This window comes from Brassica rapa, chromosome A06 (assembly GCF_000309985.2).
Source record: "Brassica rapa cultivar Chiifu-401-42 chromosome A06, CAAS_Brap_v3.01, whole genome shotgun sequence".
NCBI lineage: Eukaryota > Viridiplantae > Streptophyta > Magnoliopsida > Brassicales > Brassicaceae > Brassica > Brassica rapa.
The window spans coordinates 17,267,345-17,289,560 of NC_024800.2; the positions used below are offsets into that span (position 1 = coordinate 17,267,345).

The 22,216-nt window shown below is 34.2% G+C and overlaps 6 protein-coding genes across 7 annotated transcripts; 3 read left to right on the forward strand and 3 right to left on the reverse strand.

Annotated features, from left to right (window-relative positions):
- The first annotated feature begins 2,553 nt into the window (after positions 1 to 2,553).
- LOC103873509 lies at positions 2,554 to 5,547 on the forward strand. Its single transcript, XM_009151917.2, has 14 exons — positions 2,554 to 2,781; positions 2,855 to 3,008; positions 3,082 to 3,194; positions 3,272 to 3,344; positions 3,426 to 3,580; positions 3,649 to 3,789; positions 3,904 to 3,999; positions 4,094 to 4,205; positions 4,295 to 4,453; positions 4,530 to 4,567; positions 4,656 to 4,748; positions 4,835 to 4,918; positions 5,020 to 5,166; positions 5,255 to 5,547. The coding sequence occupies exons 1-14, from the start codon at positions 2,710 to 2,712 to the stop codon at positions 5,387 to 5,389; spliced, it is 1,572 nt and encodes a 523-aa protein (XP_009150165.2). The 5' UTR covers positions 2,554 to 2,709; the 3' UTR covers positions 5,390 to 5,547.
- A 1,062-nt stretch (positions 5,548 to 6,609) lies between these two features.
- On the reverse strand, positions 6,610 to 8,152 carry LOC103873508 (60S ribosomal protein L13-2). Of its 2 annotated transcripts, XM_009151916.3 has the most exons (5): positions 8,006 to 8,152; positions 7,598 to 7,716; positions 7,383 to 7,516; positions 7,137 to 7,295; positions 6,610 to 7,048 (listed from the first exon to the last, which is right to left on the reverse strand). In XM_009151916.3, the coding sequence occupies exons 2-5, from the start codon at positions 7,701 to 7,703 to the stop codon at positions 6,827 to 6,829; spliced, it is 621 nt and encodes a 206-aa protein (XP_009150164.1). In that variant the 5' UTR covers positions 7,704 to 7,716; positions 8,006 to 8,152; the 3' UTR covers positions 6,610 to 6,826.
- Positions 8,153 to 9,495: 1,343 nt separating this feature from the next.
- Positions 9,496 to 12,238, forward strand: LOC103873678 (FBD-associated F-box protein At3g49020-like; the record flags this gene model as incomplete). The annotated part of the gene is made up of 1 exon (XM_033273510.1): positions 9,496 to 12,238. A coding segment is annotated over one exon (912 nt), but the record flags the coding sequence as incomplete, so codon positions are not given.
- Positions 12,239 to 13,137: 899 nt separating this feature from the next.
- Positions 13,138 to 21,229, reverse strand: LOC117126256. The gene is made up of 2 exons (XM_033274077.1): positions 20,587 to 21,229; positions 13,138 to 16,884 (listed from the first exon to the last, which is right to left on the reverse strand). The coding sequence occupies exon 2, from the start codon at positions 16,458 to 16,460 to the stop codon at positions 15,243 to 15,245; it is 1,218 nt and encodes a 405-aa protein (XP_033129968.1). The 5' UTR covers positions 16,461 to 16,884; positions 20,587 to 21,229; the 3' UTR covers positions 13,138 to 15,242.
- LOC117126109 lies at positions 18,130 to 19,392 on the forward strand. The gene is made up of 2 exons (XM_033273511.1): positions 18,130 to 19,266; positions 19,342 to 19,392. The coding sequence occupies exons 1-2, from the start codon at positions 18,130 to 18,132 to the stop codon at positions 19,390 to 19,392; spliced, it is 1,188 nt and encodes a 395-aa protein (XP_033129402.1).
- LOC103873507 (uncharacterized protein At4g04775-like) lies at positions 19,705 to 20,248 on the reverse strand. Its single transcript, XM_009151915.3, has 2 exons — positions 20,075 to 20,248; positions 19,705 to 19,995 (listed from the first exon to the last, which is right to left on the reverse strand). Exons 1-2 carry the CDS (start codon positions 20,246 to 20,248, stop codon positions 19,705 to 19,707), a joined length of 465 nt encoding a protein of 154 aa, XP_009150163.1.
- Positions 21,230 to 22,216: the final 987 nt, after the last annotated feature.

Here is a 22,216-nt window from a genome sequence, read left to right on the forward strand (position 1 = left end):
CATAATATGAAAATAAACATATAATATTTATTTTAGGTTTTTATCCGAAAAAACCAAAAAATCAAATGTTTTAACCGAATAAACTAAAATGAATATTAATTTAAAATAATAGTTATATTTTAGAAGATTAAAAACAAAAAAAAACGTAAAACCTAACCAATATCCAGATTAAACAGATTTATTGTCTTTTTTATTAAAAATAACGAAACTAATAATCACATCCCGCGCAAGGCGCGGGTTATTACCTAGTTTATATATTAAAAGAGAAACATTATAATAAATGCGTTCACACTAAACTGGACACATGTTACGTGTACAAGCGTCGTAATAAATGCGTTCACACTAAAATGTACACTTGTCACATGTAGAGAGCTTCTTAGTCAAACTCTACATAAATATGTTCACACTATGTACTTTACGTTTTTTTTAATATAAAACTCATATGCATGGTTCTTCTTTACGTTATTTTTGCTGTTTACGAATAGAGTTGGACAAATTATTCATAAATTTTGATTCGATTCGTTATCCGTTTTGATTCGAACAAAAAAATCCGGATATTCGTTACTCTACGAAGCAAATCAAATACGAAAAATGCAATATCCGTAAAAAAAAAACAAATCACAAATATCAATATTTATAGGAACGGATATCCAATTTGATCCGTTATATGCATAGATATACATATATTTAAAGAATTATATATAAGTTATATATTATATTTTATATAAATTTTATAATATTTTGTTTTTAAATAATTTCATTTTTAAATAATTTTATTTTTCATGTATTATTTTGAAAAAATGTCATTTAATATTAATTAACAGTATCCTTTATATACTAAATTACAAGTCACTCAACCAATAATATATTGCCACATAATTAAAAATAAAAATGATTTAAAACAATAAAAATTTGAAAAAACAGAAAAAAATGACATCAATTTAGTAGTTACCAGACAAAAAAAAATCAATCCACCTCGCCTACGGTTATTCGCTCTGGACATCCACGATCATCATTCACTAACTACCTATAATTATTTACATATATTTGTATGAGGTTCTTCTATGGCTGCAGTTCAAACGATCAGTCTTTCCTTTCATCTTTCTTCTTCATGTTTTTTTTTGCGGTCAAGTGTAGCAAAGATCCACACAAGCTTATTTATTTTATACAAGTGTAGCCTTTCTTCATACAATATTTATTTGTTTCCTTCTCAATTTAATGCTCTTTGATTCTTTTTACATGATTCAGGTTGAAGGTTGAAGATGGGTGCTTAAAATTACTCCCATTTCAAAGCCTAATTCTTCAAAAAGAAAAGGAAAACTCAAAGCTTTGTTAGCAACTTAGGTAACAGACTATAAGTATGTATGTCATAATCTATTATATACAAATTGAGTATTTACAAATATATTCAAATATTTTACAAATCTGTTTATGAGTCTATTATGTGCAAATTAACTATTTTACAGTACATGTTTTCGTTCTTATCCTTGAGTTCCAGATTGTTGATTACTGTTTAAGAAAAGGAAAGCCACGGAGAAGAGTACTAAAGTGTAAGTTCAAAAAATATCCTAAATGTATTGTTTAGTTTTAGTTTGCCATTTATCTTTCTACTATATCTTATATATTTAACATTTTAATAATACTTTCAATAAAAATTTAAATGGCTTTCATAATTTATTTTTGTTTCACTATTTTATTATATTAAAAATAATTAGATTTATATTTTAAAGAAGAATTATTTATAAAAAGTATACAAATAAAATTGAAATGGATCATATCAGTAACTTTTAGCTGTATTTAATATTTATATTAAAAATAATTATCTCTATTCAAAATTATCTTTTTAACATTTGTTTTGCCCCTTCTATGTTTTAACTATGTTGTTTGAATGCAACACTTCTAATTATAGGTCTATTATTCATCTCTAGAATGTAACTAAAATAGTTTTTAGTTTTGATAAAACAAAAGTTAGAATTTTATAAAATGATCATTTAAATACAATCAAAAACTAACCCGTGCTCAGCACGGGGTGATAATACTAGTCTTTATATATTTATCAATCATCTTTATATACTTTTACATACACATACATGTGCACATTGACGTGAACACCTTATAACTAAGTATTTATCACAACTGAAATATCTAATTTTTTTGGAAGTTAAAATATTATTTTTCTTAATGCTTGTTTTACTATCGACTAAATTGTAGTAAAATGATTTGTCTTAATAATTTTTTTTCTTTTTTAATTATTATCCGTTTAGAAACTATAATATGAAACCATTGGTTCGACATTACGACTATCTAAGATTCATAACATGAAACAAAAAAATAATAGTAATTTTTGATTATCACAAGAAAAAAAAGCCAAAAACATCAAACATTTTAACCAAACAAACCAAATAAATATTGATTTAAAATGATAGTTATATTTTAGGTGATTAAAAACCAAAAAACAACCTATAACCAAACCGATATCCAGATTAAACAGATTAATATTTTTTTATTAAAAAATAACGAAACTAATAGGGTAAGGCGCTAGTTATTGTATGATACCAAAAGATTGTTTGGATCAATTTGGAAGGATAAGAAAAAGCGGGCCCATAACATTGGGCTTTAGGTTAAACATTCCACTCCACTCCACCAGGAAACACAAAAGTTGAGAGACCTTTACGATCGATCAAACACCACCGTCACCGAATTAACATCATGACGGCGACTGAGTTCGGCATCGTCTACGCCGTCCACATCATCACCTCACACTTCGGTTCCGTCGCATCGGTAATTATTAAGTCCTTTTCGATATGTTCTCTAATGAATTCAATTCCCTCAGTGATGAGTACATATTTTGCAGAAAGTGTGCGAGTGTCTTCTCCGGAGAGGACCTCTCTCCTCCCGAGAGATCTCTCGTCTAGCCGAATCTGACATCAACCATACCAAAGTCAAGGATATTCTCTACCTCTTGATTCACCATAACTGCGTTCAAGCTTTCTCTATTGACCCTCCCGGTTAGTCCCGGTCCGGATCAATCAATAAATCTTTTATGAATTTCAAAAGTAAGTTTGTTTATTATATGTATAGATGGTTCAGAGAGCAAAGCTACTGTTCAGTACATTGCACTGTTTCGCAACATTATTCACGGTGCGAGGTATAACAAGTTTTCTAAGGTTGTTAACGAAGAGCTTGGCTCTCAGGTCTGATTCCTTCATCTTCATCGTTCCGAACACTAAAGTTAATCACGTTTCATGACCCCCTTACTCTATGTGTACAGTGCAGCGGGTTGCTTGATGGTTTACTTAGTAACGGTAGGCTTACCTTGGAACAGCTTATAGATAGAGACAGAGGTGACTGACTCCTCCTGTTTTATTTTAATCGCAATTAACCACCCCGAGTGGATTGGATGCTAATCTGTTGCCTATGATCAGATTCAAAAAAACCAATGGGTTCAGAAGCGATCAGAGATTCTCTTCAGAAACTGGTTGCTGCACGTTTTATTGAGCGCGTTCCTTCTCCCGAACCTGTTCTTGGCAACAAAGATGAAGGTCCTGCTCAAAAGAAAAGAGGCGCCAAAGCTTCCAAGGTAATTCATTCATACCTTGTGTTCTCTCTCTACGTTTGTTTGTTTACTCTTTTTGGGAACTGCTGCAGATCTTTAAGGAACCGGAAAGCTTAGAGGAGCGTATTCTCGAAGCTGCAACTCCTGTTGACGCAATAAGGTTTCCATTTATATTCGAGCAAGACTCTAGTTCAACAGTAGCAGATGACGATAGCAACATCCCTGAGGGGAAGGTATCACCATTCTTACCATTACCAGTTTTGGATGTTTTTGTAATCTCATCAGACAAGCACTGAATATATATCTTTTGTGTTGATGTTTTCTCTTTGAACCGAAATGTATTTTAGCGTAAACAACCTGAAGTGGACTACTCATCAGGTCCCAGCAATGAGGTAATTTGGCGTCCTAATTTCGAGGAGCTCATCCGCCGCCTTAGACATAAGGTAATAAAACTCTTGTTTGTTGGCATTTCATATATTGTTTTTGCCTACTCCATCACTATTATGAAACATCTGTTTCTTTTTTTTTCTTTTTAAGGCGTGTGTGGAGATAGTGAAAGAGCGGAGAGATGAAGGATGTGCTAATGTCATGAAGGCAATGTTAGAAGTAGGAAGATCTCAGGAGAAGAAGGCGAAAACCGACAAGTCCGGTAAAGTCCTCTCTTGTTTTCTATACAATTGATTGAAGTTCCCAATGTTTTTTTTTTTATCATAGTACGTACACCTATCTTCTTTTCAGTTCCAATGTCAATGGGTTCCATTTACGAAGAGCTTATAAAGACAGACGCAGGCCGTGAAATGACACAAGCGCGAGTTGAAGCATGCCTTGAGCAATTGAGTGCAACGTCTTCTTATCTACCAGCCTTTGTGATAGAATCAGATGATTCATACATAGTTGGTATATTAACTTCCTTCTAAAACCCCTGGTTAACTGATAATGGATTTGAAACGTATTTCGTTATTTTCATTTGCAGATTTTAAATCCATTATCAGCGTTGCACAGAAAGATGAGGTGTGTTCCATTCATATATATATATATATATATATATATACTTTTCCTGAAAACATTTTTGAAACTAATTAAAATGAGATGTTTTTAGATGGAATCAGTAGTTATGAGAAGATACGGGAAAGAAGCTTTCAGAATGTTCAGATACTTATCACAGGAAGACCGTTTTGTTGAAACCGATAAGGTGAGTGATCGTGTTTAATGTAGAAAGATAGGTGGTAATACATGTTTCTTAACTCTACATAAAATTTGTTTTATCTTTGTCTTAAGATTGCTGATGCTGCACTGACTGAAAAGAAAGACACGCCACAAATCCTTTTGAAGATGTGGAAAGATGGTTACTTACATATGCAGGTATGAGTGTATTTCTTTTGCCAAGTTGAAACCAAAACTTTTAAAGCTAAAGAGGATTGGTTGATCGGAGATTCTTACTTGTCCTCTTTTTGTTGTTTTAGAAATTGGCGGTCACGGGAGTATATATGCCCTTCCTGTTGTGGAAGGTAAACAAGCTGATTGTGTCGAGGCGAATGTTAGATGAGATGTATCATGCTTCCTTAAACTTGAGCCTCAGGTTGACCCATGAGAAGGATTCAGAGAAAGAGGTTAGACTCGCACTTAAAAGATCGATTGAAAGATGATCCTAATGCTAAACTAGTGTAAATTGTTTTTTCTTTGTGTGTGGGGGGGCAGTTGTTGTTGCTACCAATGGAGAAACTAGAAGGAGCATTGAAGGAGAGACGGAATAAGTACAGAGCTAAGAGTGTGTTGCTCACTTCGGCTAGTTTTAAACTTGATGATGCTATTCTGCTTTTCCATGACTTCTAGAAGAAGACACCATTAGTATTTTCCCATATTAAATTTGTTGGTTGTCTGGCTATGTTTGCCTTTTCAGTCTACATTATCCTATCTTGTAACAGTTTTTTTTCTATGAGGTAATCACAAGTTGGAACTTTAAAAGTGATTGATATTTGTTTCGAGACGTATGTTTTAGGTACCTTTTTGAGTAAATATTTGAGCAATTTTCTCAAATAAACTTTTTAAAATTTTGTCACAGAAATAACACTCAAAAATAAAATAACTAAAATAGTACTTTTTTTTTGTTTTGAAAATTTTAATATTTAGTTTTTATTTTTTTAAATTTAAAACTCTATTTCCAAAAATCCATTAATTCTAAACCCTAATTTTCGAGTATAAATGCATAATTACCCTTTAATAAAACTTTGTTTGATCATTTTTTTTCTTTGAAGTCTGTTTTTGTGAAAATAAACAAAAAAAAATATTTAAGAGAATTTCTCTAAATATTTTTCTAATTCATATTAACCAATAGAGAAAAGTATGTTAGTGAGAAAATAGTGGCTTAATCTCCTTCAGATGATGAAAGGTTCATAAATGCTTTCATGGTGACACAATATCTTTCAAACCTTCCGAGCTTTATGCATTGTTGTGATGGTTTTGGTCAGGACAAGACCTAAGTGTCTCAAATACTCGACTCCTCACTTCACTAGGTCAGAGGCGTCCCTGAAATGTTGGAGACCTAAAACAATTTACTGAGGATTTTCTAAAAATTTTTTTTACAAATTCAAGAACCTTTTTCTATGTAAATATTTTAAAAAAAATTTGGAACCTTACGTCAATGTTTCAATTCGCTGTGTTCAGACCACCCATGCTAGGAGCTGTTAGGGTATTCCTACCGACAGTAAGGTTTTCTTCATCCTCTATTCCACTTTTTTTTGTCAGCTCTATACATTTCTTATGCCATTTCATCCGTTCAATTATTCACTCCACATATATATGTACAAATAGCCTGTTGATTGTAGAAACCATTTGGCTGTAAAGCTTCTCCAAGGATTTAGCTAGAAGCTCTTGTTAGCAATCCCTTACAATTTTAAAAGAGTATATAATAGGAGGCCATTTATTGGGGTTGATCATGTTAGCATTAAAAAGATTGAATCCACCAAGGTCAAGTACCATGCCCCGTCTGTTCTAAGTTTGCTGCAAGAAGACTTTTAGAAAGGTGGTTTGTGGATCTCATTCTTCTTTGGTCATTGACAAAACAATGACACAATCATATAAAGATTCTCTACAATATAATCGATTGCAGTAGAACAAAGGCAAACTTCTAGGAAGTAATCCAGAAAAGCAAATATAGATAAAAACTGACGAAACACCAAAAAAGAAACAGTCTGATACACACAAAAAAACAGAGATCCAAACGATGACAAAGATAAAGGAGTTTTTTTTAAACCTAACAAGAAAGGATCCTCACTTCTTCTCTTCTTTCTCAGCATCAGCAGCCCTCTTGGCTCTAGCACCTGCATGTCTCTTGTTTGTGCGCTCTAGACGAATCTTGTCGTAAGCATTGACCGATTTCATCTCAGAGGTCAGCTTCACTAGCTCTGTTGCTTGCTTCTCACGGACGATAGGCATGTAATCTCCCTGGACTTGGGTGGCATTAGCCAACTCTTCTGCAGTAGAATCACCAGCCTAAAACAGAAGTAATAGGCAATTATGATGAGCACACATCTAAAATCCAATCAAAACATGAATCATGACTGGAGGATTGAACTAGTACCTTGACCTTCCTGGCACGACGCGGGAAGATGACCAGCTTAGCCTTGTAGGTTTTAAGCCTCTGGACATTGGATTGAAGACCCTCCAATGATCTGTTCTTGCGACGATGGTCAACAGAGATACCAATGGTGGGTGCCAACTTCTTGGGGATTCCAGCAGCCTTGATTCAATCAATCAAAGACAGGACTAAACAAGACGAACAAAACATCCAACAAGAAAACTTAAAAGAAAAAAAGAGAATACAAACCTTGAGCTCTTCAAGAGTGAATCCCTTACCAGTTCTGACCTTCATGTTGTACTTTAGGGTCTGACCATGCACAACAGGGCGGAGAGGTCCAGCTGTGGGACGAGGGAAGATCTTCACAGCCTTCTTCTGTCTCGCTGAGTAAAAGTACAATACAAACAAATGATGAAATTAAATAAAGAGAGACTACGGTTTAAAGAGAAACATATATCACTAACCAACTCTTCTTCTGGTTTTCCTGGCAGGCTGGTTAAACCATGTCTTGACATAGTTCTGCCAGTGCTTCTTGAAATGACCATTCGGGATAACATTGTTGTGCTTCATTTCTTCACCTCAGCTGTAAATGTAATTAATAATCATCAGCATGAAATCGATGAGATTCAAAAGCCTCATCATATTATGTAACTTCACACTGAAAGGCTAGGCAGTAGTAATATGATATAGCAATCACAAATCTCTTAACGAATCTGACAAAGCCAATCAGTGCAACTGTAGTCTTAATCACCACAAGGAAGATACTTTCATTAACCCACTAAGGAGGCAAAACAGACAATGAACTCAAGAACACAGTCTAACGATAGGTCTCACTAGAAAATCACAGGGGACGGAGGATGAAGAGTACTCACAATGTCACTGAAGAGAGCTTTCTTTTTCCTGCGGCGAGACGAGAGAAAATGTCTAGGTTTCTTTGGCGATTAGGTTAAACTATTTAAATACCAAAACCCTAATAGATAGATAGCTGCTGACTCTTTGTTTGATTGGGCCTTCACCTTAACGGCCCGACCTACAATATCCCATTATTATTAAAGAAAATAGGGGCTCACACAAGTCACAGAAGAGGTTTTTCCTCATTGGGCTTTAATTACGTGAATGATTGGGTTTTTCTTAAAAGGGCTAAGATAATAAGATTAACCCATTATTAGAAAAGCCTTTTATTTCACGTATCTCGACTTTTTGACTTAGGGATTATTGGTTCTAGTATTTTAATGGATTTACAAATCATATAGATTTAAAAATTTTTGGTAAATCCAAGATTTTAAAAATCAAACAAGTGGATTTAGTTATAATTTATGTGTTTCAAAATCAAAATAGGTGAATTGTTATAAATCAATAAAATGGATTCAGTCGAGCAAGTAACTAAATTGAATCAATAAAATGGATCAATAAAGTGGATCGATCCAATCAAGTAAGCAACGAGTTATTAAAATTAAGTGGGACGAGACTTTGATGTATTTTAATAATTCAAAATAGGTGAATTGTAACTAGACCTAAATAACGACCTTACTAGTTCATGAGGGAAAATGTTTTGAGAGAGAAATTGTTGGAATATATTAATTTTTGTTGGTTAGTGTGGGAAAGTGACAAGGTAACAGTTAGGAAGGTCCAAAGCTAGTTAATTACATACAAGAGAATATAACTAAAAACTTTGAACTATTGCCGGTGATTATAAATTGAACAAGTTGAGAATTCATTTGTTTCCCAGAGAGAAGAAGGTAATGATGAACACGATAATAATATATTGACTGAATACATAAGTTTTGGGATATTGACGGGGTTGCCAAATAGAAAACATACTATGTACGTGAAAACTTGTCCAAACGTAAAGAACTGAAAAAAAAAATTACAAATCCAATCAAAATAACAAGGTTGAACTCAATATTTGCTCCTTTGTATTTTTACTCTAAAAACATATGCATAAATCCACTCAAATCCAATTTCAAATCAAATCCTTAAATAAATCTTTGTTTTTGAATAACACTAGATTTTGAAATTTATTTTAAAATCATAAAACCAATAACACTACATTTGAATATAGATTTTAAAATCACAAAACCAATAACATTGAATTTTGTTTGGATTTTCAAATCCATTAAAATACATAAACCAATAACACCCCAGGGTTTTGTCGCTCACTGGTCCTTTTTTTTTAACTAATCAGAATGGTTATGAAGCTGCTGCACCGTTACCATTATCATCTCTAAGCTTTTGTTAGATTCGTGTGCTAGGCTGGCTGTGTTTGCGTTTGGTTCACGAAAATGGAACAAAAATCATATGATTCAATTCATTTCGTTTATGTTTACTCCAAACCCTAACTTTTTGAAACCTAACATTATGTTTTTATTTGGTTAATTTTTCTGGCAGAAAAATCGGTGGTGAGAGTTTGAGAAATCGAGATGTTGTGAATGAGGACAGACTCAGTGCATTACCTGATGATTTGCTTCTGCGGATATTATCTCCACTTAGAACCGAAGATGTGATATACACTAGCTTTTTGTCTAAACGTTGGAGATATCTTTGGAAGATGGTACCAAATCTCAAGTTTGACTCCTATTCATTTTCGGAGCATGTTTACAAGTCTCTGGCTTTGCACAAAGCTCCCTTTCTCAAGAGTTTGCACTTAAAAGTTAAACATGAACGCGATGCTTCCGATGTTGGAATATGGATTGGGGTTGCATTTGCGCGCAAAGTGCGTCAACTGGTACTCAGCGTTTTCTTTATGAAGGACAGCTTTGTCAGATTCCCAAGTGTTTTGTGTAGTTGGAATGATACACTCGTGTTCTTGAAACTCAAACATAGCATTCTTTTAAACTTTCCTTCTAGGGTTTGCTTGATGTCTCTTAGAAAGCTGCACCTTCACTATGTGATGTTCAATGATGAAGAATCTGTTTGCCCTAGACTTGAAGATTTGATCATTCGAGGAAGCTATGTAGATGTGAAGACTTTCACTATTGATGTGCCATCGTTACAAAGACTAATAATGGAAGAGGATAACCTAGTGGAAAGAGATGGAGGACGCTATGTGATAAAAGCTCCTTCTTTGAAATACTTAAAAATGTCAGGGTTCGTTGGTCGTGAGGTTCTTCTGATTGAGAATTCGCCGGAGCTGGTAGAGGCAGAAATCATTGACATTTACAATATAGCCAATGAGAACATTCTGGTCTTTCTTACTTCAGCCATATGGTTTTGCTTACACTTATCACCCTTGGAGGTAATTTTAAGATTTTGCACATTTCTTCTTGACAACTAGGATAAGACATGCGCTTTGTTTGCGCATGATGAATTTATATGAAAATTATTTCAGAAATATCGTATGGAAAATAAAATTTATATTATTGATCGAATAAATTTTTTTGACCATTAAACAAATTTTTTAAATTCTTTTTTTTGTTAATTACATAATTTGCTTACTAATGAGTTGATCCCATTTTTTAAAATATTTTAGGTCAAAAACTCAGTTATCGCATAAGAACCTAACGTTTAGGCCGAAGAATCTTAGACCTACTATTTGGTTACAATGAAACTATCCCAGCTCGGTTTTATATCATGATTTAGCAATTTAAAAGTTAATTATTGTTATAAGAAGTGTACATTCATGTGCCAATCATATCTATCTTCAATATTTTTCTCATTTTTGTGTCGTTTTTTTTTTATTTTGGTTATTGCTCGATATAAAAATTGATTTTTGAGAGTATTCTCATTTCGTTATTTTGTTTTGGGCTGAGATTTAGAAAATATTTAAGATTTAAAATTATTAAAGAGATACATACTTAGTTTAAGATTTGCGCTTTGTCCAAAATAAATACTTTATATTTATTATTTATTTTATGTTTTTTTTTTGCATATTATGAAATAAGAAAATAATAATTATATATTAAATAACTAAGAAATTGGTTACTATTATGTAATAAATTGGCATGCGCATATAAATCAAACGACCGCTCTTGTTTATTCGCAATCATTTTAGGGTAAATAAATCAAAACAATCCAGTACAAGAAAACGTGGGAGTAACGACTACAGTATTCGTTGCTACTTGGTCGTAATATAGGCTTTACGACTAATTAGCTTCAAAAATCGATTGGTCGTTAGACACTGGTCGTAAATATCTATTCGCGAAAAATTGGTCGTAAATGTACGACTAAACGCTTTAGTAGTAAAGCAGACGTAAATATACAACTACGAGTTTGGTCGTATATTAAACGTAAATAACTTAGTCGTAAAGCAGAAGCAAAAGTACGACTCATCATTTGGTTGTAAAGTAAACGCAAAAGAGTTAGTCGTAAATGTGACGCACTTTTACGTCTCACAGATTAGATGTATATTAGTCGTAAATATACGACCAATTTGCCTCTCCGTCGATGTTTATTTGTCGCAAAATGAACGACCATTATACATCGACGCTAGATGTTCATTGGTCGTAAATTAACCCCACTTTATTTATTTATTTTCGGATTTTGTATTTAGTTACGAATTTAATATAATATTTAAAATCAAATATTTAAATTTTAAAATCTTGATGAAATTAAAAGAAAATATCTAACATTCAGAAACATAATAATATCCATAATATAAAACATTCAAAATACTAATTAACTAATAACGGAAAAAACTAAGGGCAACATTATTGGTAGGACTTTTTTATGAGTCCTTAGCTTATTTTATTATGTTTTTATGTTAAGAGACAAAGCTTAAGAGACAATCCCTAAAGTATAGATTATTGGTAGGACTTTTGTTGTCTCTTAGTAAAATAATTATTTATTTTTTTGTATTTTTTAGGAGTAATGATATATAAAAGATAAGTTTTAAATAAAACATATAACATTAAAATTGAAAACATAATTAAATTTCAAAGTTGCAACAAAAAAAAAATTTGGAAAAAAATTACAAGCTTAATAAATAAAAGCAAACACACATTTTATTCAATGCATAGAAAGTTACAAATTATATACAATTTTACTAGCATTTGTATACAATTTTACATTGTCAAACTCATGCGAGAAGATGTCGACGTTGTCACAGCATTACACATTATACATGATCATAAACGTCAGTACAGCAACATTAACGAAAACGAGACAGAGAGATCATTACAACAGCATTGATCAGCTCAGCTTGATCAGTAACGTCATTAGAGCAACATAAAAAACAAAAAATACAGAGAGTTCATTCAAGCTTCTGCTCAGCAACATACAGAGAGTTCATTCAAACTAAGACAGTAACAAGTACAGACAGTAAGACAGTAAGACAGAGCAAACACTTAACAAATTTAACAAATTAACAACAAATCCGCAGACAGAGCAAACACTTAACAAATTTAACAAATTAACAACAAATCCGCAGACAGAGCAAACACTTAACAAATTTAACAATGTCAAGTCGAATTCAGTTTCATTACAACGCATCACTTGTTTATATGCACACAGAGCAAACACTTATAAACTTTACCACAAATTCAGACTGACAACAGTTTCATTACCACACAGAGCAAACAGTTAATAAGCACACAGAGCAAACACTTAACCACGAAATCAGTTTCATAACCACACAATTTTTACAATCTATTATACGGACACCACAAGAATACAATCACACACGGCACAAGATTCTTTCTAATGAGACAAATACGAAACACGATTTTGAAAATCCTAAATCTACAAATATAAAATACTAATCGCCGTCTCGAGAGAAGCCGCGAAGCCCCGTCGAGAGAGAACGCCCCGTCGAGTGAGAAGCCCAATGAATCGCCGTCGAGAGAGAAGCCCCAAGAAGAAGAAAGTGAATCTCGGACGCACATCAATTTTGCTCTACCAGTTTATCATCAACGGGGTGCAACATGCCACGTGGTTCGTAAGGACGCAAGCCAAAACTTCTTAATTAAGCGTCGTCCCGAATGTTTTCCTCTTTTTTCATTTAAATTTCTACCCCTTATTCGTAGGACTTTTGGCTAAGAAGTGCCGATAATCTTGCTCTAAGTGTTAAGGTTTATTTCGTCGAAGAGGTCGGAACTATGCTCATCCGCACGTCGCTCTAAATCTGCCTGCTCTTCTGGAGTGGGCTCGGAGACAAAGGTCGGACGTATAGACTGCCACCTAGAAGCAAGAGCCGGGTTGACGTTTGGGGTTGTCTCTATCATCATATCGAACATATTTTCCATACATGCAAATAAATCGGTTACTATCTCCGCTTTGTGCAAAATAAATACTTTATATTTATTATTTATTTTTATTAATTTTGCATAATATTTATTTTATGTTTTTCCATTCTTGCAGCGTGTTCAGCTCTCGCTCTCGGGACATCGTTGACAGACCTGATCCCGACAATACGTCCCCTTTTCTTCGGAGTAACCTTAAATTAATAAATAGATATTTAATTAGTACATATGTAAAACTTACTTAAAGAATAAAAAATGTAAATAAACATATATATATAAAAATCTAATTTTTAACCTGCTCAAAAATTTTGTCTTGTTCGACGGTGGACAGCTGGACCGGTGCACCTTCCGGATTTTGTTGCGACAACTGAGTCTGGACCTCCTGGATCCGAGCCTCAACAGTGTTGTAGATCCTCTCTGCTCGAGGATGCGAGAAGGTGCCATCAGAATGCTGGTGTGTCGTCTTGTAAAGTCGGGCGAGAGATGGTGGTGCTCCTTCTTGGGCAGCCTGTATAAAAAAAATTACATTAAACTCACACATTAAATAAATAGTCAATTAATAAATTTAATAAAAATTAATAGGAAAGATCGAAGACTTACAATTTGTAGTGCCCTACCAGCGTGTGGACTCTGCCCGGAAGTATGAGGTACTGGCAGGTTACCATCATCATCGCGAGTCAACCGAGCCGTAGAGCAACTGAGAGACCTCTGAACTGACTTAGGCAAATTCCAATAAGCCTTCAAGCCCTTCCAAACGTCATTGCTGAGGTAGGATGTTTTTGCGTCGTCCCCCAAAACCCTCCACTTCTCCTTCCAATCACCAACAATGTTCTTTAGGCGAGCCATCGCCTTTTTGTTGAACTCTTCCTTCACCTTTTCGTTGACAGCAATGGACCAATTCCATTTTTGCTACAATAAAAAAAATTAATTAAATAAATAACTATTTTAAATTAAACAATTAAAATTTATATTTAAAACTAACCGCGAAGCACTTGAACCAAGTCCTCCGAACGTGGTCAGGTGTAAGAGACCAGTTTGGATGCGCTTCCCAGAAGTTTGCCCTGATGATAACTCCAACGCTCTGTCCCACACAATTGTCCGTCAAAAACCTACAAAATTTGAAAGAATACATATATTTAAAGCAATGTACATAAGTGTATATTTAAATGCAAGTAAAATTTTAATAAATTAAAAATTATCAGTAAGTGTTGGGTGGTCGATCTGGGTTGATGATTGGTAAACCTTCTCGTCCCGGCATCTGGAGAAGGTCTTCCACTGTATATCTTGCATATGGTGCATTCGGTGGCACCATCAAATCTGGATGAACAAATGCGGGAGCTGTAGCAGCTGCAGGAGCCGGAGCAGCGGTGGGAGCCGGAGCAGCTTCGGGAGCAGTGGACTGCTGCTGAGGATGGTGGGGAAGATGATGCTGCTCATATCGAGGCTGGTGTGGAGGCTCATCGTATTGGGGAAAGAATTGAGCAGGATCGTCGATCTGCGGATAGTAAGCTTCAGGGTCATATGCCTGCGGAGGCACATACGACTCGACAGTAGGAACTTGGCTCTCAGGCACAGTCTCTTGACCGGATGCAGTGCCGGAAGTAGAAGCTGATGGATCCGACTGTGGGAGAAAATTTCTCACGTAAGAGTTTCCAGGCGTAAGGTTCTTAAGTCTTTGTCTACCACTAGCCATAGCAATATCGGTAATCTGAAAAAACATACATTAAAATAGATGGTTATAAATAATTCAAATTTATTATATAAAAATAATCTACAACTATTCTAATTTGATCATATTCTAACTCAATCTTAATCTAATTCCATCCTAAACTAATTCCAAACCTAAACTAATTCCAAACCTAAACTAACTAACCACATAAATCTTAAAAAAAAAGGAAAAAAAAATTACATAGAGAGAGATGGGAGGTCGTTGTTAGAGAGAGGGTAAGGCGCAACCAAATGGCCCAGGTATCAATATACTCATGAAAAACAATTCCTTTCCCATACACATCTCTGGTGGAAGGTTGTATGGCGTTAAGAAGACTGGCCAAAGCGAATATTGTCTTCCAAACATTCCAAATGGACTAAAGCCATCTGTGTAGAGCCCAAGATAAACGTTGCGGGGGTTGCTTGCAAAATCAGGGTACACCGAATTCAAGTGTTTCCACGCTTTTGCATCAGAGGGATGATTGATCTCGCCTTCCTTCTGAGTATGTTCTGCATGCCATCTCATCGCTGCTGCCGTCTTTTCAGATTGATATAATCTCTTCAGTCTATCCTTGATAGGTAAGTACCACATCCGCTGGTACGACACCCTATTCCGCCCACGTCCTTGCGGTTTATATCGTGGCTTCTTGCAAAATTTACACTCTAACAATTCTGCATTTTCTCCCCAGTATATCGTACAGTTGTCTATACACACATCTATCATTTCCAAAGGTAAACCAAGGCTATGAACCAATTTCTGAATCTCATAATAAGATTCAGCACACTGTTTATCTTCATGCAAATACTCTTTAAACAACTCAGCCCATGCATCCATACAAACTTCAGGTAAGTTATGATCAGTTTTGATATTCATCATCCTAGCTGCCAATGATAATTTAGAAAGACCTTCTCTACAACCTTCATAAATTGGCTCATTAGCAGCTGCTAGCATTTCATAAAAACTTTTTGCATCCAAATTAGGCCCCTCTACATTTTCTACCTCCTCTATCACTGATCTTGTTTCACGAAATGCATCTGTAACCATATCATGCATCCTATCATGATCTACCATATGATCCTCTTGAAGGTTACAACTTTCAGAAGGTAAATGTGGTTCATCTGATCTGTTACGAACATTTCCAACCTGATTACTACTACTAGCTTCCTTCATATTATCAGCTTCTCCGTGGTTAAACCAGATATAGTAATGTGGAGTAAATCCTCTATTTACTATATGTTTCCAAACCGTTTCACTAGCAGCAAACTTGGTATTGTTGCATTTACGACAAGGACAGAACATTTTACCCGTTTCTAGTGTGAGAGACGTCTGTCCGGCGTGGTACATGAACATCTCTGCTCCATTGAGAAATTCTTCTGTTACTCTTCCACTTGAATCTTTATGCGCATACATCCAACTCCGAAGCTCATTGATATTTCTAGGCATTTTTTTTTCTGCATCTTAAGAATGAGGGAGAAGATCATATTTATAGCGAATTTTCGATTTTGGTGGATAATAAAATTACAACGAATTTACGTTCGATAATAACTTAACAACCATTTTGCAACTACTTTCCTCGTAAATTGGTCGTTCAGCAGATGGTTAGTTTTCGATGTTATTTAGTCGCAAATTACGACTACTTTACGACTACCAGAAACGGTAGTCGTAAGGAAGAAGTTAATTTTACGACCAATTTACAATGACAACCTTTCGTAGCAAACTTACGTCTAATTTACGACAAACTTTGTAGTAGTCGTATTTTAGTCGTAAAGGCGACGTAAATTTACGACTACACATTTGTAGTCGTAAATCGTAGTCGTTACTCTCACGTTTTCTTGTAGTGATCAATTTTATCTATCGTATATGATATCTAATTAAATTGGGTTGACGATCTATTCCCCCCTCGGAACTTTCATATAGCACCAGTTATCCACAAAGTTCAGACCTCGTTCCATATCTCCATGAGATGAAACTCAATAATCTATTTCCCCATCGATAGAAAGTTCGAAATCTATTTACCCCTAAATCAATACATCAAAATCTATCAACACATAAACCACATTTAAGTACGGTTTACTGTTCACCAAAACGGTGATAACCATTAAACGCCAACCAGACTCAAAATTAACCGAAATAAACCTGATTACAATAATTAAAACCTTACCCACCCGAGTTTATTACCCGTAAGTCGACCAAAGAGAGCAAACCCACCAAATCAGAAACTTTTACGAAGAACCCTAAACCACCCGAGTCTGTGCATCCATGGCGTTACCGGAATGGGGAGATGTTCCTCCACTCAACGACGAGGATTCTGATGGAGAAAACCGTACTGAAAGAAACGATTACAACATTGAGCAAGCTGTGATTGACTTTGACGGTGAATCACCCATTCGTCACAATGTCTATCCAGACACAGAGAGCGATGATGAAGAAGAAGAAGTTCAAAGAACAGTGAGAAAGCGTAACAATATCGTCAGAGGCGAAGGAAATTTGTTTGAAGGACAAGTCTTTAGCACTGGTTTGGCTTTTAAGGAAGCTGTTCTTGATTATGCTCTGAAAACAAGCAGAAATCTCAAACAATACAGGTATGACAAAGATAAGCTTGGCTATAATTGTGTTGGCGATGGCTGTTCATGGCGGATCTACTGTTCCACAACGGGGAAGACATTCCAATGGCAAGTTAAAGTCTTTAAGAATGTGCATAGCTGTGTCCCTAATGGTTGTTGGGAGATGATCAAAGTTCCAGTCATTGCACGCTTGTTTGTCGACAAGATTCGAGAAGAACCGGAATACTTTATGCCAATGAAGATCGAGAAACTAATCATGGAGAAGTGGAAGATCAATGTGTCTAGACCTCAGTGTCAAGCTGCAAGGAACAAGGCGTTGAGGTGGATTGCGAGAGAGTATGATGAACAGTTTGCGCGTCTCCATGATTATGTTAAGGAGATACTGGAGTCGAATCCCAATTTTTTCTGTGGAGCTTGAGTGTCTGCCAGATGAGAAAGGTTTAGAGCTATTCAATAGGTTCTATGTCTGTTTTGACATATTAAGAAGAAGCTGGAAAGATACTTGTAGGCAGATTATAGGAGTGGATGGATGCCATCTGAAGTCGGAGATGAAAGGGATGTTATTGGTAGCTCTAGGTCGAGATGCAGATAATGCAATATATCCTATTGCTTGGGCTGTAGTGCAAGTAGAAAACACAAATAATTGGTTGTGGTTTGTGAAAAAGATAAAAGATGATTTGGGTCTGCTTAATGGTGAAGGATTTATCATGGTCTCGGATAGGCAAAAAGGATTAATCAAAGCTGTTCAGACTGAGCTGCCAGAAATAGAGCATAGAATGTGTGTGAGGCATATATACACAAATTTGATGGGGAAGCATGGAAAAAAAGGAACAGATTTGAAGCTTCATGTTTGGAATCTTGCGTGGAGCTACAATGAGCCACAATATTATGAGAACTTGGACAGGATATTCAACTACGATTCTCAACTTCATGAAGATGTGTTAAAGACAAATCCCAAGTCTTGGTATAGAGCATTCTTTAAGCTTGGAAATTACTGTGAAGATGTTGAGAATAATTCAACAGAATCGTGGAACAACACAATTCTGAAGGCTAGAGACAAGCCATATGTCCCTATGTTGGAGATGATTGCTCGACAGTCAATGGTCCGTATCGCAAAGAGAAGTGTGATAACGTTAGATCACAGAAGCTTGTGTACTCCTTATGTGATTGAGTACCTAGAAGAGGAGTTAGAGAAAGCATCGGCGTGTGTGGTGCATAGAAGCACAAATAACACATTTGATGCGAGAATTGGTGGGTGCTCGTATCGTGTTAATTTGGAAACTAGAAGTTGTACTTGTAGGAGGTGGGACATCACAGGCATTCCTTGTGAGCATGCGTATGGGGTCATCTTAAGCAAGAAGCTTGAGGTTCAAGATTATGTGTGTCATTGGTTTAGGACTGCTATGTGGCGGAGGACTTATTCTGAAGGTATAATACCGCTTAGAGGTGCAAGGTTTTGGCCTGTTGGAGAAGAACCACGAGTGCATCAAGCTCCGGAGCCACCACAACCTGGCCGTAAGAAAGGTGAAAAAGATGGAAAGAGAGGAAATAACAGTAAAAAGAGGAAAAAAGGAATAAATGAGTCTCCAACAAAGAAGAAACCCAAGATGTTGAAGAGGATAATGCATTGTAGTCAATGTGGTGTAGCTAATCACAACTCTCGATTTCACAAGAAAGCACAACAGGTTAGTTTATCATTTGTGGTCCTTACTCTTTTGTATTTGTGTGATGGTTCTTATGGTATGATGTTACTTTCGCAGGCTCCTCAGCGTGACTCTTCTCAGGTTGAGTCTTCACAGGCTCAAGAATAATATGTTTGTGTTGGTGTAATGATTGATGGGTTAAGCTCTGTCAGTTTTTTATTTTGTTGAGCTACTAGGCATTTTGTTCCTTTTGCAATGTAAAAGAGCTACTTGTGTGTTAGAGCTACTTGTTATGGTTTATGAAATCAAAAACTACTTATTAGTTTTACGTATGTTTCTTACCTATGAGAATGATGACAAATGATAGAAACACAACAATATATATCATTACAAGAAACACAGCTCATGTCTAGTGACACTTGACATAACAAAACAAACACATATCAAGTGGCACAATCCGAACACAACAAGACAAGATTCCTAGCCTACTAGTTTCACTAAACCGATCATCAACATACATCCAATGACTCCACCAATTATCATTTTCTTCATGTTTGCCTTGGATTCCAACAAAGCATCTTCAACCCTCTCAAAAATCTCTTTCTCTAGCTTCATTTGCACACTCTCAAACATCATCTTCTCAAACTCCTCTCTACCTTGATCTATCTTTTCCATGGTTTGTTCGATTTTCTTTAATTGAGCACCCAATTTGTCTATCTCATTTAGAAAAGCCTCATCCACCCATTTGAAAACATGATTGTCATTTTCAAGCTATAAAACAAGTTTTCTCAGATTAAACACCAATGACATTCACAAATTACATAACCATTGCAAAATATAATCACATTACCTTATGTGATGCAGCATAAGAACAACGATAGTATCTGCGATACGGATTGAAGTCAGATTTTGAAATCTTTTCCACAACTGCAACCCCACACCAACATTGGCTCGGAACTCCCGAGACTCTACCTCTTCCTCGGCGAGATGATGCAGCAGTCGAATCTCCAGTTAGATTTCTCATGGTGAAAGATGGATTTCAAATCGATTTTAGGGTTCCTAGCTTTACAAAGTTCAGATTTGGGAATTTTAGGAAAAGAGAAAGCTTTTACCCGACTTTGATGGGTCCGGTTTACTCTGGTCAAAATTTAAATTCGGTTTACGGTCTGAATATATGTGGTTTGGTTTTTGGTTTTGGTTGTAAACCCAATTAACCAGATTTAGGGGTAAATAGATTTCGAACTTTCTATCGATGGGGAAATAGATTATTGAGTTTCATCTCATGGGGATATGGAACGAGGTCTGAACTTTGTGGATAACTGGTGCTATATGAAAGTTCCGAGGGGGAAATAGATCGTCAACCCAATTAAATTTAAATGATATTAACATAGATATATATTATACTTTTAATATGAATATTTATTTAATGAGGTTTCTACTCATATGATTTTATGATTATTTGCATATTTGTGTAAAAATATTTTACACAAACGAATCTTTTTTAATGTGGAATGTTTAGTGGTTTCAATAATATATAATCATTTAAAAAAATAATGAAGATTTAAAAATTAAAATATTAACTTCTCAATATATGTTCTACGCAGATATCAAAATATAAATATGTATTTTTATATGATGTATAGTTTAATTTAAACGATATGAAATATATATATATATATAGAAGAGAGAAAATTCTCTAGTATAGCTATTTTTAAGTTTTTGTCATAAAAATAGTCCTCAGTGAAAAAAAAGACCAAAATAAGTTTAATTAAAAGGTAAAAACATATTTTTACCCTAGGGTTATTAATATAGACTTAGGGTTTATTAGAGTTAACTAGTGATATTTTTGGGACATGGTTTCAAATTTAAAAAATAAAAAAATAAAAATTTCAAAATAAAAAGGGGCTATTTTGATAAAATGACTAAAATAGTCTCTTTTTATTTTGAAAATTTTATTTTTTGAAATGACCAAAATAAGTTTTATTAAAGGGTAAAAATGTAATTTTATCTTAGGGTTAACTAATCTAGACTTAGGGTTTAGAGTTAAGGGGTGAGGTTTTGGGGATAGGGTTTCAAATTTTAAAAAATAAAAAATAAAAAATTAAAATTAAAATTTTTAAAATAAAAAGGGACTATTTTGGTCATTTTTTTCTAGGAGACCATTTTTGTGACAAAAACTTAAAAATAGCTATTTGAAAGAATTTTCATATATATATATATATATATTTTTATATATATATATATATATATATATATATATATATATATATTTGTTAACATAAACACTTATTAAAATAATTTTTTTTATTAATATGATTTTATAACCATCTATATTATTAAAACTGAAGTACCTTTTGGTACTTTTTGGAAACTTAGATAGTAGATTAAATGAAATTTGTTTGAAAACAAGGATAACATATTAAATATTTTTTTATTTACATATTGAATCAATGTATTTCTTTCTCATTTACAGATTCTGTCGTTTGGAAACTGGTAACAGATTAAATCAGAATTGTTTGGAAACACAAATATCAGATAATATTTCTTTTTATTAACAGATTTAGCCTTTGCATTTCTTTTTTAATTACAAATCTGCCACTTCACTTAAAATCAAAAATTTAAATTAATTAATTACAATGAATTGTTATTTCTTTTTGCTGAAAATAAAAACACAAAGTGTAATATATAGTATACATTAACCTTCTACAATACAATTTTCAAGAAAACCAAATATCATAAAATTAATAATAATTCATAAAAACCTATTGTAAAAAATTAAATTATTTTTAAATAAATAAATAAAAAATAAATAGGTTAATATATGAATATTACAATTACATCAAGTTGCATCAAGTTATAAAATTAGAAATATTATATTACGTACAAGTAAAAAATTATTATCAAACATTTATATTATAATATAATATATTCTACTATAAATATATTTGACAAAACATAAAAATATATATGAACATTTTATAAAATCAATGGT

Excerpts from the sequence above, each read along its gene's own strand:
- LOC117126109 (XM_033273511.1), top strand. The coding sequence starts at position 18,130 with ATGAAAGGGATGTTATTGGTAGCTCTAGGTCGAGATGCAGATAATGCA. Across the intron at positions 19,267-19,341 it reads TTCACAAGAAAGCACAACAG|GCTCCTCAGCGTGACTCTTC; the intron begins GTTAGTTTATCA and ends TTACTTTCGCAG.
- LOC103873507 (XM_009151915.3), bottom strand. The coding sequence starts at position 20,248 with ATGAGAAATCTAACTGGAGATTCGACTGCTGCATCATCTCGCCGAGGA. Across the intron at positions 19,996-20,074 it reads CTTATGCTGCATCACATAAG|CTTGAAAATGACAATCATGT; the intron begins GTAATGTGATTA and ends CTTGTTTTATAG.
- LOC117126256 (XM_033274077.1), bottom strand. The coding sequence starts at position 16,460 with ATGCCTAGAAATATCAATGAGCTTCGGAGTTGGATGTATGCGCATAAA.
- LOC103873509 (XM_009151917.2), top strand. The coding sequence starts at position 2,710 with ATGACGGCGACTGAGTTCGGCATCGTCTACGCCGTCCACATCATCACC. Across the intron at positions 3,009-3,081 it reads TTTCTCTATTGACCCTCCCG|ATGGTTCAGAGAGCAAAGCT; the intron begins GTTAGTCCCGGT and ends TTATATGTATAG. Across the intron at positions 3,345-3,425 it reads GCTTATAGATAGAGACAGAG|ATTCAAAAAAACCAATGGGT; the intron begins GTGACTGACTCC and ends GCCTATGATCAG.
- LOC103873508 (XM_009151916.3), bottom strand. The coding sequence starts at position 7,703 with ATGAAGCACAACAATGTTATCCCGAATGGTCATTTCAAGAAGCACTGG. Across the intron at positions 7,517-7,597 it reads GAAAACCAGAAGAAGAGTTG|CGAGACAGAAGAAGGCTGTG; the intron begins GTTAGTGATATA and ends ACTTTTACTCAG. Across the intron at positions 7,296-7,382 it reads TCACTCTTGAAGAGCTCAAG|GCTGCTGGAATCCCCAAGAA; the intron begins GTTTGTATTCTC and ends GATTGAATCAAG.